General features: G+C 46.7%; 1 protein-coding gene across 9 annotated transcripts in view; it reads right to left on the bottom strand.

Moving 5' to 3' along the window:
• The window catches only part of SFMBT2 (Scm like with four mbt domains 2), a 78936-nt gene extending 65703 nt beyond the window's left edge, over positions 1–13233 (bottom strand). For 8 of the 9 annotated variants that reach the window (XR_009156082.1, XM_058190840.1, XM_058190841.1 and 5 more), the window contains exons 1-2: positions 13129–13233; positions 2307–2452 (exon numbers count right to left, since the gene is read on the bottom strand). Coding sequence is in view for 8 of the 9 variants with exons in the window: in XM_058190840.1 (XP_058046823.1) it covers positions 2307–2415 (109 nt within the window). In the remaining variant the exon portion in view is untranslated. Of the gene's footprint in view, positions 1–2306; positions 2453–12269; positions 12291–13128 lie in introns of those variants that run through there. The other variant, XM_058190837.1, reaches the window with a different exon arrangement.
• Between the last annotated feature and the right edge of the window lie 1093 nt (positions 13234–14326).

Here is a 14326-nt window from a genome sequence, read left to right as displayed (position 1 = left end):
TTTTTAAAAAAGTAAACCGGTGCCTCCCAAAAAAAAGGCAATTGGTAGACCGGTGCCTCTATTTTTAAAGAAGGTAGACTGGTGTGTCTCAAAAAAAGGCAATTAGTAGACCGGTGCCTCTATTTTTAAAGAAGGTAGACCGGCGCGCTCCCAAGTTTTGTATACTTCATTATTTTTATTATTTATTATTATTGGCCATGCCATTTCAGTCACCTGACCACCAAGCCACGCCCACCAATTAAGCCATGCCCAAAGAACCGTTAGGGAAAATTTTTAAATTTCACCAGTGAGCAATATCCTTTGCTAAGCTTTTAAAATCCATCCTTCCCGAACACGGCAGGAAAACATCGATCGTCACGGCTCCCCGAGGATATAAAAAGGTTGTCGAGACAAAAGTGCCCGAAGCAACAACTTCCCCAGACGGATTTAGAAAAGGTACATCGACAACAACCCCTGTAGCGCCCCTTATTATTTTATAGAAATAGGAAAGCACCGTTTGCAAACGCATAAGCATTAAAAAGGGCATCTTTTAAGCATTTTAACATTTTGGGACAATCTTGTCAATTTCTGACCAGATAAGGATATATAAATAGATCGAGATAGAGTTTCATGCTGTCCCTTTTTCAAAGACAGTGTGAATTCCTGGATTGGTGGGAGCGGGGGGGGTGGGGGGAGGAATCATTTCTCACTTCCTTGTTCTTGGTTCTACTGTGTTCTGTCCCCCTCCGCAGTCCGGGAGACACGAGCAATGATTTAATTAGCCGGCAACTATCAGCTCTGGCAGCAAACTAGCGAGCGTTTGCCAAGTGTCTCTGTTATCTCTCTTGATGCCAATGAGTCAGCCAGGAAACCAGGAACAAACAGGACTTCAGCTCTAATTCTCCCTCTAAGCAGTTGACTTGCTTGCCACGAAGGGGTATAGCAGCCCTTGCTGCTTTTATATCCTGTGGGGTGTGGCTCCATGACTCAGCACTTCCTAGGCCTGCCCCACCCCTGCTTCTCTTGTTCCCGCCTCTCCTGCCTACAAAATCTAGGGTCCAGCCAGGCCTGTTTGCCATCAGCTGGGTCTGGAGGCGTGGCCTGGGGGGGAAGAGTCAGGGGACGGAGGCCTCGTTATCTCCTCCACCTGGCCTGCCTCTGGCTCCTGGAGCTGAGCCAGGGAAGCCGGTGCTCCCGAGGTAAGTTCTGATGGCCCTTCCCCCTCACTTTCCGAGTCACTTTCTGGCAGGGGGCCCGGCTCGGGGGGCGCAGACACAACATACTGCCTGTCCCTGAACTGCCAAATTACAGGTAGTCCTCAACTTACGACCAAAATTGAGCCCCAAATGTCTGTTGCTAAAGGAGACATTTGTTAAGTGAGTTTTACTATGGTGGTTAAGTGAATCACAGCAGCGGTTAAGTTAGCAACACGGCGGTTAATTGAATCTGGCTTCCCCCATCACTGACTTTGCTTGTCAGGAGGTCACAAATGGGGATCACCTAACCCCGGGGACCTGGCAACCGTCATGAATATGAGTCAGTTGCCAAGCACCTGAATTTTGATCACGTGACCATGGGGATGGAGTTCAACAGTCGTTAAGTGTGAAAAACGGTCATAAGTCCCTTTTTTTCGGTGCTGTTGTAACTTCAAACTCAAACTCTTTCCACCCCCGCAGGCCACACCTCCAGACCCAGCTGATGGCAATCAGGCCTGGCTGGACCCTAGGTTTTGTAGGCAGGAGAGACGGGAACAACAGAAGCAGGGGTGGGGCAGGCCTAGGAAGTGCTGAGTCATGGAGCCACACCCCATAGGATATAAAGGCAGCAAGAGCTGCTGTGCATAGCAGGCAAATTAACTGCTTAACTAAGACCTGAAGTTTGTTCCTGGGTGACTCATCGGCATTGAGGGAGATAACAGAGACACTTGGCAGATGCTCGCTATTTTGCTGCCAGAGCTGATAGTGCCGGCTAATTAAGCCATTGCTCGGACGGAGGCGAAGGGGGTCAGAACACACAGTGACTGGGAGATATAACTAGGAAAAGGCAACCCTTCCAAGAATCTTGTCTTAAAAGGGCTTAAAAGCTGACAACAGCACCTCAAATTGGAGACAAATTTGCAGCCAACGCAGCTGCGGCAAGACATTTGCACACAAATTTGCACACAAGTGAAAATTTAAGACTTGCATCAAACCACACGGGTTGCCGCATTTCATATGGATCGAAGCTTCCGGATAGATTTCCAGGGGAGCCCCATGGTAAGGTTTCATTGCCGCAGTCAAAGATGGCAACGGGTTGCAACGTTGATCGGGAAATATTTTTAAAAGCACCTGAATGGAAGCTTTCCTTGTTGCCGTTAGCTGCTGGGCTGGGATGTTTTTCCAGAGAGAGGTGAAGCGATTCGTCCATCTTAAGGACTAGAGACTTCCCGTTCTCCATCACTCACGCTAAAGTCGGTTTGTTCTTCATCCCAGAGCTGTAGAAATAAAGACAAACGAGCCTTAAAAGATAACTTTTCTCATTGTAAAATCTTTTCCCTTTGCTCTTTCGTGAATCCAAAACCTGTGGACTTTTGGACTGGATCTCCCTAAACTAGGGGTGTCTAACTCAAAGCCAGCCCATGGGGTGCTTAGATCTGACACGCGGTGCCTCTGCCGGTGAAAATGAAGCTCAAGAGGGTTAGGCGAGCCCCCCTCCCCCCCGAGCTCCAGTTTTGCTGGCAGACAGTTGAGGGTCGTCGCAACTGAAAATGGAAATTGGGAGCCCGTTTTCGCTGGCAGAGTGCTCGGGCTGCCACAGGCACCCCCCCCCCGACATGAGTGATGTCAAGCTGGCCACACCCACCCTGGCCACGCCCAGCCACGCCCCCTGAGGTCAAATAAAACCCTGATGCGGCCCTGAATGAAATTGAGTTTGATGTTGTGTCCCGTCCGATGTCACCACAGCCGGGGCCTTCTTATCTGCTTCCGAACACGGAGGAATGTCCTAGTATGCCTCCCGGCCCCAGCCCTGGCTCCATGCCCAGACAGGCTGAAGAGGAAGAAATACCTCCAGCCCCCAGCTCTGGCTCCATGCCCAGGCAAACGGAGCAACTAAACCCCTCCCCCTCCTCCACAGCATGTGAGCCTGAGGGAGGTCAATTACCAACAGCTGCAGACTGGAGTGACCCTCGCGTCAGAAGACTTGATAGACGGAGGCAACAGAAGGAAGGGAGGGGCAGGCCTGGATAAGTGCTGAGTCATAGAGCCACACCCCATGGCCTATATAAAGGACCTGCTTTCTAGCATTCTCTGAGTCAGGCAAAGTCTACCTTATCTTGCTGAAGTCACTTTCTGGTCTCCTGCCTGCCCTGAGGACTTTGCTAGGACTTTGGCAGAGCTGCAGAGGCACGCCTGATTCGGATTTCCCTGACCTGGCCGTCAGCGGAGGAGTGGGACACGACATTTGACACCCCTGCCCTAAACCAAGTTTTTCAAGTTTGACAACTTGAAGAGTTTTAAGACCCTCCCTTCAAAATGCTCCATAAAGGTACAGTCGTGGCCAAAATTGCGGAAACCTTTTGGGGAAAAGTGTAGTTTTGAGGTTTGATGGCTAATAACACCACTTTTTTTTTTTGAATTTGAAGATAATCCTATTCCACAGCTGGAATGGCCTGGGAATAGCCCAGACCTTCACCCAATGGAAAATCTAGGGAGCCGACTAAAGAAACTTGTTAGTCAGAAGCGACCCAGCAATAAAACCCAGTTAATAGAAGCCGTCATTCAATCTTGGTTTCACATGATAACAGTGGCAGAACTAAAAGACTTGGTTCACTCCATGGGAAGACGTTGTAAGGCCGTAATTCCTGCTAAAGGTTACCCAACTAAGGATTTACTGACATGGGAATAATTTTTTTATATCTTATTTTTTCTATGGTGATAATTTTTGTATATCTCGTTTTTTCTATGGTGATCATTTTTGTATATCTCGTTTTTTTCTATGTGTTTCACTTTTTTCTTTATACTGTAACTGCTATTCTAATAGCAAATCCTTCATAAAAGTTGTTGCATTACATTCTTGATTAAATTATCTTTCCATTGATACATAATTTTATGGTACTACTCCCAAAAAAAAGTGGTGTTATTAGCTAGTTTTTGAAAATACACTTTTCCCAAAAGGTTTCCACAATTTTGGCCACTGCTGTATATCTTCCATCTGGAGTCTGAGAGTCGCAGTCAAGTACAAGTAGTCCTCGACTTACAACAGTTCACTTAGTGACCAGTTACAATGGCACTGAAAAAAGTGATTTATGACCCTTTTTCGGTTACGACTTTTGCAACATCCCCATGATCATGTGATCAAAATTCAGACACTCGGCAAAGGGTTCATACCGATGACGGTTATTTCGTTTACATTCTTGATTAAATTATCTTTCTATTGATATTTAATTTTATGGTATTACTCCCAAAATAATGTGATGTTATTAATGAGTTTTAGAAAATACACTTTTCCCAAAAGGTTCCCACAATTTTGGCCACTACTGTAGTCCTTGATTTACCAACCATCCGTTAAGCGACTGTTCAAAGCTACAACATCCCTGACCAGTTCTTCTGTTTACGACTGTCACTGCATTCCCACCCTGGTCGCATAAATCTGGATTTGCTTAATGAGTACGTGATTCACATAACAACTTCCATCCTTTATAAGGTAGGTAAAATGAGGACCCAGATTGTTGGGGGCAATAAGTTGACTTTGTATATAATATACAAATGGATGAAGACTATTGCTTGACGTAGTGTAAGCCGCCCTGAGTCTTCGGAGAAGGGCGGGATATAAATGCAAAAAAACAACAACAACCCTGCAGCAATTTAAAAAAAAAAGATCGTCAAATTAGATTCAACTCATGTAACCAGTCTTGGTAAGCAACAGAAATTGTGGTCCGAATTGTGGCTTATCCCTCGTTAGCATTCCGCACGCTTTGCACAAGGGGTCCAAATTTGGCAACTTTTAAGACATGTGGACTTCAATTCCCAGGATTCCTCAGCCGGCTGACCAACCGCACTCAACGTGTAGTCCTCAACGGAACTACATCCACATGGAGGGAAGTATGCAGTGGAGTACCCCAAGGCTCTGTTTAGGCCCAGTACTCTTCAACATCTTCATCAATGACTTGGACAAGGGGATAGATGGGGAACTCATCAAATTTGCAGATGACACTACGCTGGCAGGAATAGCCAACACTCCAGAAGATAGGCTCAAATTACAGAAAGATCTTGACAGACTTGAACATTGGGCGCTATCTAACAAAATGAAATTCAACAGCGAAAAAAGTAAGGTTCTACATTTAGGCAAAAAAAAACACCAAAATGCACAGGTACCATATATGTGGTACCTTGCTCAATAGTAGTACCTGTGAGAGGGATCTTGGAGTCCTAGTGGACAACCATTTAGATATGAGCCAGCAGTGTGCAGCTGCTGCTAAAAAAGCCAACACAGTTCTGGGCTGCATAAACAGAGGGATAGAATCAAGATCACGTGAAGTGTTAGTGCCACTTTATAATGCCTTGGTAAGGCCACACTTGGAATATTGCATCCAGTTTTGGTCGCCACGATGTAAAAAAGATGCTGAGACTCTAGAAAGAGTGCAGAGAAGAGCAACAAAGAGGATTAGGGGACTGGAGGCTAAAACATATGAAGAACAATTGCAGGAACGGGGTATGTCTAGTATAATGAAAAGAAGGACTAGGGGAGACATGATAGCAGTGTTCCAATATCTCAGGGGCTGCCACAAAGAAGAGGGAATCGAGCTGTTCTCCAAAGCACCTGAGGGTAGAACAAGAAGCAATGGGTGGAAACTGATCAAGGAAAGAAGCAACTTAGAACTGAGGAGAAATTTCCTGACAGTTAGAACAATTAATAAGTGGAACGACTTGCCTGCAGAAGTTGTGAATGCTCCAACACTGGAAATTTTTAAGAAAATGTTGGATAACCATCTGACTGAGATGATGTAGGGTTTCCTGCCTGGGCAGGGGGTTGGACTAGAAGGCCTCCAAGGTCCCTTCCAACTCTGTTGTTGTTACTTTAGCTGGGGAATTCTGGGAATATGAAGTCCAGAAGTCTTAAATGTGGACTTTGGGGGGGGAGGATTTTTTTCTCCTTTGAAAAACCAAGAAAGTTCAGTTGCCTTTCGAAAAGCACTTTTGGGACCACAAGGACCTGGATGATTAAGAATTTCTGGTTGCTTTGAACTTGGAAAACCTGACCCGCTTTAAGAATCGACTTTCAATTTAATGAGTGGATTCTTTAAAAGAGGTTTGGAAGGAAATCAGCCAAGTCTAAAGTGCTGTGCTGGCATTGGTTCTTTCCAATCATTTTCAAAGCGTGCACAGAGCTATAATATGCAAACACGTGTGTGCGTGCGTGCACACGCAGAGTAATAGCGTCACGTAAACGGATGGGGTGGGAGAGGGAGAGAGAATGCAGGGTTTCTCTATTAACAGACCTAAGACTTCAATTCAAATAGTCTACAAGTAGTCCTTGACTTACCACAGTTCATTTAGTGACTGGCTCAAAGTTACAGTGGCAATGAAAAATGTGACTTAGGACTGTTTTCCAGTTACGACCTCATGATCATGGGTTCAAAATGCAGACGCTCGGCAAGTGATTCATATTACGGCCGTTGCCGTGTCCCAAGATCATGTGGTCCCTTTTTGCGACCTTCTGATGAGCAAAGTCAGCGGGGAAGCCAAATTCACTTAATGACCGGGCGAGCGACTTATCACTTAACAGCTGCGGCAAGGAAGGTCATAAAACGGAGCAAAACTCACTTAACGCGTCTCACTTAACAACAGAGATTTTGGGCTCAATTGCGGTCGTAAGTCGAGGACTTTTTTTTTTTTTTTTAGTAAGACAGATTAGATAGTAGCTGGATCCGCAGCTAAACCTGTGGACTTTAACTCCCAGAATTCCTGAGACAGTCTGATCTAAGGGTGGGCAACTACGGCTGGCTCAGGAAATCTGGGAGTTGAAGTCTTCAGGTCTTGTGGTAAAGTTGCCATAATTACCCTGTTTCCCCCAAAATAAGACATCCCCTGATAATAAGCCTAATCGGGCTTCTGAGTGCATGGCAATAAGGCCAAGCGCTTATTTCAGGGTTCAAAAAAATATAAGACAGGGTCTTATTTTCAGGGAAACACAGTATCTATCTATCTATCTATCTATCTATCTATCTATCTATCTATCTATCTATCTATCTATCTATCTATCTATCTATCATGTATCTTTTCTTTTATGTACACTGAGAGCATATGCACCAAGACAAATTCCTTGTGTGTCCAATCACACTTGGCCAATAAAAAAATTCTATTCTATTCTATTCTATCTATCTATTTACATCCATCCATTCATATCTATCTGTCTCTTTCTCTTTCTCTATCTATCTATCTATCTATCTATCTATCTATCTATCTATCATCTATCTATCTATCTATCTATCTATCTATCTATCATATCTATCTATCTACATCCATCCATCCATCCATCCATCCATCCATCCATCCATCCATCCATCCATATCTATTCGTCTCTCTCTCTATCTGTCTGTCTGTCTGTCTGTCTGTCTGTCTACCCTGTTTCCCCCAAAATAAGACATCTTCTGATAATAAGCCCAATCGGGCTTTTGAGCGCATGGCAATAAGGCCACTTATTTCAGGGTGCAAAAAAATATAAGACAGGGTCTTATTTTCGGAGAAACACAGTATCTATCTATCTATCTATCTATCTATCTATCTATCTATCTATCTATCTATCTATCTATCTATCATTTCTATCTATCTATCTATCTATCCATCCATATCTATTCGTCTCTCTCTCTATCTATCTGTCTGTCTGTCTGTCTGTCTACCCTGTTTCCCCCAAAATAAGACATCTTCTGATAATAAGCCCAATCGGGCTTTTGAGCGCATGGCAATACGGCCACTTATTTCAGGGTGCAAAAAAATATAAGACAGGGTCTTATTTTCGGAGAAACACAGTATCTATCTATCTATCTATCTATCTATCTATCTATCTATCTATCTATCTATCTATCTATCTATCTATCATTTCTATCTATCTACATCCATCCATCCATCCATATCTATTTCTCTCTCTCTCTCTCTCTCTCTGGCTTTTCAGCACATGGTAATAAGGCCAAGCGCTTATTTCAGGGCTCAAAAAAATATAAGATTTTCGGGGGGAAACGGTACCTATCCCTGATTTAAAGCATAACCTTTGATCTTGCAAAAAAAACAAAACAAAACCATACATACACACAAAAACCGACGTCTAGAAATCTTGGCATTAAGTTAAAATTTAAAAGCAGGGTGGGTAGGATAAGCGAGTTTACAGAGAAACCTTGATTTAACACCACAATTGAGCTAAACAGCAAAATTCCTACACACACACACAAACCTAACACATGTCTCCTACACACACAGACACACAAATCTAGAACATGTCTCCTACACACACACACACACAAACCTAGCACATGTCCCCTACACACACACAAATCTAGCACGTCTCCTACACACACACACATACATGCACACAAACCTAGCACGTCTCCTACACACACACACACACAAACCTAGCACATGTCTCCTACACACACACACACACAAACCTAACACATCTCCTATACACACAAATCTAGCACGTCTCCTACACACACACACACCCCTAATACATCTCCTACACACACACACAAACCTAGCACGTCTCCTACACACACACAAACACACCCTCCTGGTTTTCCAACCACCCCATCCCTTTCCCGCTTCTCCCTTCCCTTCGTTTGCTAAAAAAAAAAAAAAAAGAGGGTCTTTTGCGCAAAGTGCTGGCGGGGACGCGCGCAATTCAAACCTCCGCTGGCTTCTCCGGCTCCTTTCCCGTCCTGCGGGTGGGACGGCCGTTTTGCTCCGCTCCGCAGAGACCCCCCCCCCCCCACCAACCCGGGAGCAACCGAACCAGCCTCTCCCGAGACAAGCCTGGCTCGAATCTTGCATTCACACGTGCGCGGGAACCTGGAACCTACTACCACCACCGCGATCTTCTTTCCCCGAAGATCCCTCTCTTCTGGAATGCAAGAGGCGGGATTGCGGCCCCCCCCCCCAAACCCCCACGCCGGGCCCAACCGGCTTCGCTTCGCGTCGTCTGGAATAAACGACTCCCACCCATCCGTTTGACAAGCCACCAATCCTTGCTTGCCCACCTAACTGTACACGCTAAGCCATCATTCGCCCGGAGGGAATGGACAGGCTCGCTTTATTGCGGGCTCAGCCTTGCGAGCTCCCCAGCCTGCATGCCAAGCCTGTTCAGTTGCGCTTTATTGTGCAGGCTCAGAAAAAGATCTTGCGGGTTACGCGGGTCGTGTGAACCCGGTTAGCCAGCCCTCCTCTGCCTTCTGTCGGGAGCCAGCGATCTCTTCGCTCAAGGCTATCCACGCGCGTGGTCGCAATTTTCTACCGATGCGCGCAGGAGGTCCAGACAACATCATCACCCCTCCTTCCTCCTCCTTTACAAACAGGCTTTCCAACAGTGGAAAGAAGAGCCAAGTCCCGTAAGGCGTTGACCGTCGGGATCGAATGGCAGTTTCCGAATGGCAGTTTCCAGCTGTTCCCGAGACTTAAGTGTATCCTAGCCAACGTGAAAAGTCTTGAAAGTTGGACTTGGCGATCGGATGAGGGTTCCCTCCCCCGCCCGGGGTCTGTAGTAGAGTCTCTACACCTTTGGGATAACCCTGACCTGGATGACGGAGAAGCTCTACAGATGTTAAGCTTTACCATTTGGGATGAAGACCGTTTGAATGGTGCGGGAGTTATGAACGGGTTCGCAGAGGGGAAAAATTACAGACTGCAGGAACCATTTGCAGCACTCAGGTGACCCTGAGGACACAGGGAAACCTCCAAATGCTTCAACGACCCTCTAAAACGGGGGTCTCCAACCTTGGCCACTTTAAGCCTGGAGGACTTCAACTCCCAGAATTCCCCCAGCCAGCCAGCTGGCTGGGGGATTCTGGGAGTTGAAGTTCTCCAGGTTTAAAGTGGCCAAGGTTGGAGACCCCTGCTCTAAAAGGATGCAAATTATCAAGCTGTCTGCAAGGAATAGCAATCTTTCCATTATTCTCCGCTATCCTGTCAGATCTGAAGAAGCTTCTTGGAGGAGAAGCGAAACGTCTTCAGAAGAAAAACAACCACCCAAAAAAGTCCAGTTGCCTCCTGAAAAAAAAGCACCTTTCTCTGCAACTCCGGGATTTCAACGAGGTCACCACTCCAACCATCACTGTAATTGCACCCGACCCTGCTTTGCCTCCAGAGTTAGTGGGATGTCGGCTATGGACTTCTTACAACCTGGATTTACTTGAAAGTAAAGTCCTTACTTGGGGTACTTAATCACAGCTCATGGGGCCCAGAATTGACTTGCTTGCTTTTTCTTTTTCTTTCTTTCTTTCTTTCTTTCTTTCTTTCTTTCTTTCTTTCTTTCTTTTCTTTCCTTTCCTTTCCTTTCCTTTCGATTTATACTGATATTTCCTGATTGCTTATTTGTAGCCTATGACTATCATTAAGTGTTGTATCATTAAGTGTTAAATTTGTACCCTATGACTATGATTAAGTGTTGTAAATGTTGTACCCTGATGAAGGTATCTTTTCTTTTATGTACTCCGAGAGCATATGCACCAAGACAAATTCCTTGTGTGTCCAATCACACTTGGCCAATAAAAATTATATTCTATTCTATTCTATTCTATTCTATTCTATTCTATTCTATTCTATTCTATTCTATTCTATTCTATTCTATTCCTATTTGTACCCTATGACTATCATTAAGTGTTGTACCTTATGGTTCTTGATGAAGGTATCTTTTCTTTTATGTATACTGAGAGCTTATGCACCAAGACAAATTCCTTGTGTGTCCAATCACACTTGGCCAATAAAAATTCTATTCTATTCTATTCTATTCTATTCTATTCTATTCTATTCTATTCTATTCTATTCTATTCTATTCTATTCTATTCTTCCTTCCTTCCTTCCTTCTCCACCCACCCAAATCCCCTGAAGCAATGAGATCTCGCTTTGGGATTCACAAGACTGCGATTAGCTTCTGATTGAAGCCCAATTACTTGGGTTTTTTTTAAAGTCACCCCGCCAAAACCCAAGCGTTTAGCGGGCGTAGTGTGAATACGGTCCAGATGAGCACGGGGCTTGATGCATTTCGAGTTTTCAGAATATTTCGCACGTTAAACACGGGGTACTGGAAACCTGCTAGAAGATCATGCTTGGAAGCAGAAAAGCCGGCAGGCTCCCAATGTAAGGCTTCAAACCCTTGTTCCGATTACTTGTTCGCACGAGACGCCTAAACCCGCCTATAAACCAAAAGACACATTCCTGCGTTCCTATGAAACGCCTTGAGAAACTAAGGACATTCACACGCGAATCCAAAGACTGAGTTCTCTCCCAACTCACTCCCGAGTCAATCTAGTCTAATCTAGCGGGTCGTGTGAACTCATCCCCGCTGCTTCTACGGAAAGCAACGCCACTCGCTTAACAACGAGGTGGGAAAGAATATGTAACGGCCGGGTAACTTGTCGCCGTTACCCCTTTGGCTCCCCCCAAAATGTGTGAACGAGTCCCAGGATGGAAATCAGCCGGATCCGCCCCTGCAAGGAAAGCGGGGCGAAACTTCAAGCGCTTTAAGGATCGCAACCTGCGACTTCCCACCACACGGTCCCGATCCTCGCTCTTCTGGATTCGCTTATATGGACTTATATTTGCTTATTTTCCGGGGGGGTTTTGTGTGTGTGGTTTTTTTTTGAGCCTGCCATGTTGAAATAAAGCCTTATTTCCATGAAGGCATAGGAAAAATTCATGAAAAGAGTGGATGAATCTCTTGGAATAGATTTCTGCAAGTTTGGAAGGGTGGTGGTGCGTTTGTGCACGTGTACCTGCCGCGTTCACACAACACATTTCCTCCCGCTTACAGAACTGACTGTTGTTGGGGTTTTTTTGGGGGGGGGTTTCACACAAGACACTCCGAGCTCACAAAACCAGCAGAGGTGAACCTAAGTCCCCAATGTTAAAACAGAATTACGAACTAATTAAGATTACGCGTTGGGCGAAGGCAGCCTGGTGTCTTTTCATTTTCCCGGTTAAGAGGGTCGTGGGGACGAGTCATTCTAGCCTCCATCTCCCCCCGCCCCGTTTTAACAAGCCAGGCCATCTCTCCCAAATTGACTTCCCCCCCCCAAAAAAAAAACAAACCCCAAACCAGCCCACCTTTCATGTGGCTGCGTTCCCGACACCATCCCCGAGAGCCGAGGATGATGGGGACTGTAATCCAACGCGCCTGGAACAAGAAGGCGGGGATGGGTAGGTAGGTGGGTGGGGAAAGCATCCCAGCTATCACTCCCATCTGTCAACTCGGAAGAAGAGACCCCCCCTTCAAATATAACACCCCCCCCTAAAAAAAAAAGAGGGTCACCCAAACCCCAGAGATGCGCGGCATGCCAGAAGCGATCCAAATGCTGCCTCCTCTTAGGGAGGGGCTGCAGACTCACCCAAACGCCCACCGAGCCAAATCCACTCCATGCGCACCTCTCCGCGCAAGTCTCCTTTGGATTTGGATCTCTGGATCGGGTCTAAACTCCCCCCACCCAGGGCTCACCCACCCTTCTCCTAACCTCAAGTGGGGGGGAGCTGCGGGGGTCTCCCGACAGCCGGAGGAGCCCAGGGGTGGCCGCGCTTCTCCTGCGCAAACGGGAGACCTGGCTGCTGGCGCGGGTTTTTTTTTAGGGGGGGGGACACCCCGAACCCCGCGAGGGGATGGAAAGGAAGGGGGGACACCCCCCCCGGAACCCCTTCTTGGCGCGGGATCGAGACGGCAAGCGCCGGATCTCCCCTTCCCGCAGCTGGGCGGTTAATAAAGCCGTGTCCCAAAAAAAAAAATGAGGATCGTGGGGAAAAGAAAAAGAGAGGAATGGAGAAAAAAAAGAGAGAGAGGAGTGGTGGAGGGGAAAAAAAATGACTCCAGCATCGCCATCCAAGCATCTTTCTCTGCCGCCCCCCCTCCTTCCCACACGAGATCCCGGGTCCTGCGTGGCATGGGGGGGGGGAAGCAGCGGAGGGGCGGCCTTACCTTTCCCTGCGCCAAGTTTGCGATCCTCGCGCGGGGGGGGGGACCGAAAAACGCGGCGGAGCGAGCCCCGTCCGTCCACCCACCCGCGACCCCGCGCGCGCTCGCTTCCCCTCCCCTCCCCTCCCTCTTCCACTTCGACGCCCACCCTCCTTCCAATATGGCATCCGCGCACTGCGCATGTGTGTGCCTGCCTCGGCTGGGTGGGGGGGACTCTCCCCGCGTGCCTCTCTCAGTGCGTGTGTGTGTGTGGCCAACATTTGCTTGGCGCCCCCCCCCCCAAAAAGGTGAAACCTCCTCGCCTCTCCCCGGGTGGAATCCGCCCGCCCGGGGCGAGGATTCCGCGTGGGCGGGCGAGCCTAAGCGGGGCTTTCCCGGCTTCCCGGCCCCTTCGCCCCCCCCCCGTGGAATTCGGGCCAGAGAGCGGCTCAGGGTGAAAAGGTGCAGTGGGCAAAACCTGGGAGGAGGTTTAAGAAGAAGCCCGGTTCTAAGCGGCTTCCGACGCCCTCCTTGCTTGTCTGAAGTGGGGTTGGGTTTTCCTGCCTGAGCAGGGGTTAGACTAGAAGACCTCCAAGGTCCCTTCCAACTCTGTTGTTCTGTTCTATTCTATTCTATTTATTCTATTTCATCTATTCTATGCTATTCTATTCCATTCCATTCCATTCGATTCCATTCCATTTATTTTATTTCATCTATTCTATTCTATTCTATTCTATTCTATTCTATTCTATTCTATTCTATTCTATTCTATTCTATTCCTAAGTCATATTCGATTCCAGTGGTAGTCAACCTGGTCCGTACCGCCCACTAGTGGGTGTTCCAGCTTTCATGGTGGGCAGTAGGGGTTTTGTCCGATACCGAAGCACTTTTTAATTGAATAGAATAGAATAGAATTTTATTGGCCAAGTGTGATTGGACACACAAGGAATTTGTCTTGGTGCATAGGTTCTCAGTGTACATAAAAGAAAAGATACCTTCATCAAGGTACAACATTTACAACACAAATGATGGTCAATATATCAATATAAATCATAAGGATTGCCAGCAACAAGTTATAGTCATACAGTCATAAGTGGAAAGAGATTGGTGATGGGAACCATGAGACGATTAATAGTAGTGCAGATTCAGTAAATAGTCTGACAGTGTTGATGGAATTATTTGTTTAGCAGAGTGATGGCCTTCGGGAAAAAACTGTTCTTGT

Source organism: Ahaetulla prasina, chromosome 7 (assembly GCF_028640845.1).
Source record: "Ahaetulla prasina isolate Xishuangbanna chromosome 7, ASM2864084v1, whole genome shotgun sequence".
NCBI lineage: Eukaryota > Metazoa > Chordata > Lepidosauria > Squamata > Colubridae > Ahaetulla > Ahaetulla prasina.
The sequence above is the reverse complement of the archived record's forward strand: the minus strand, read 5'-3'. Positions and strand labels throughout refer to the sequence as shown.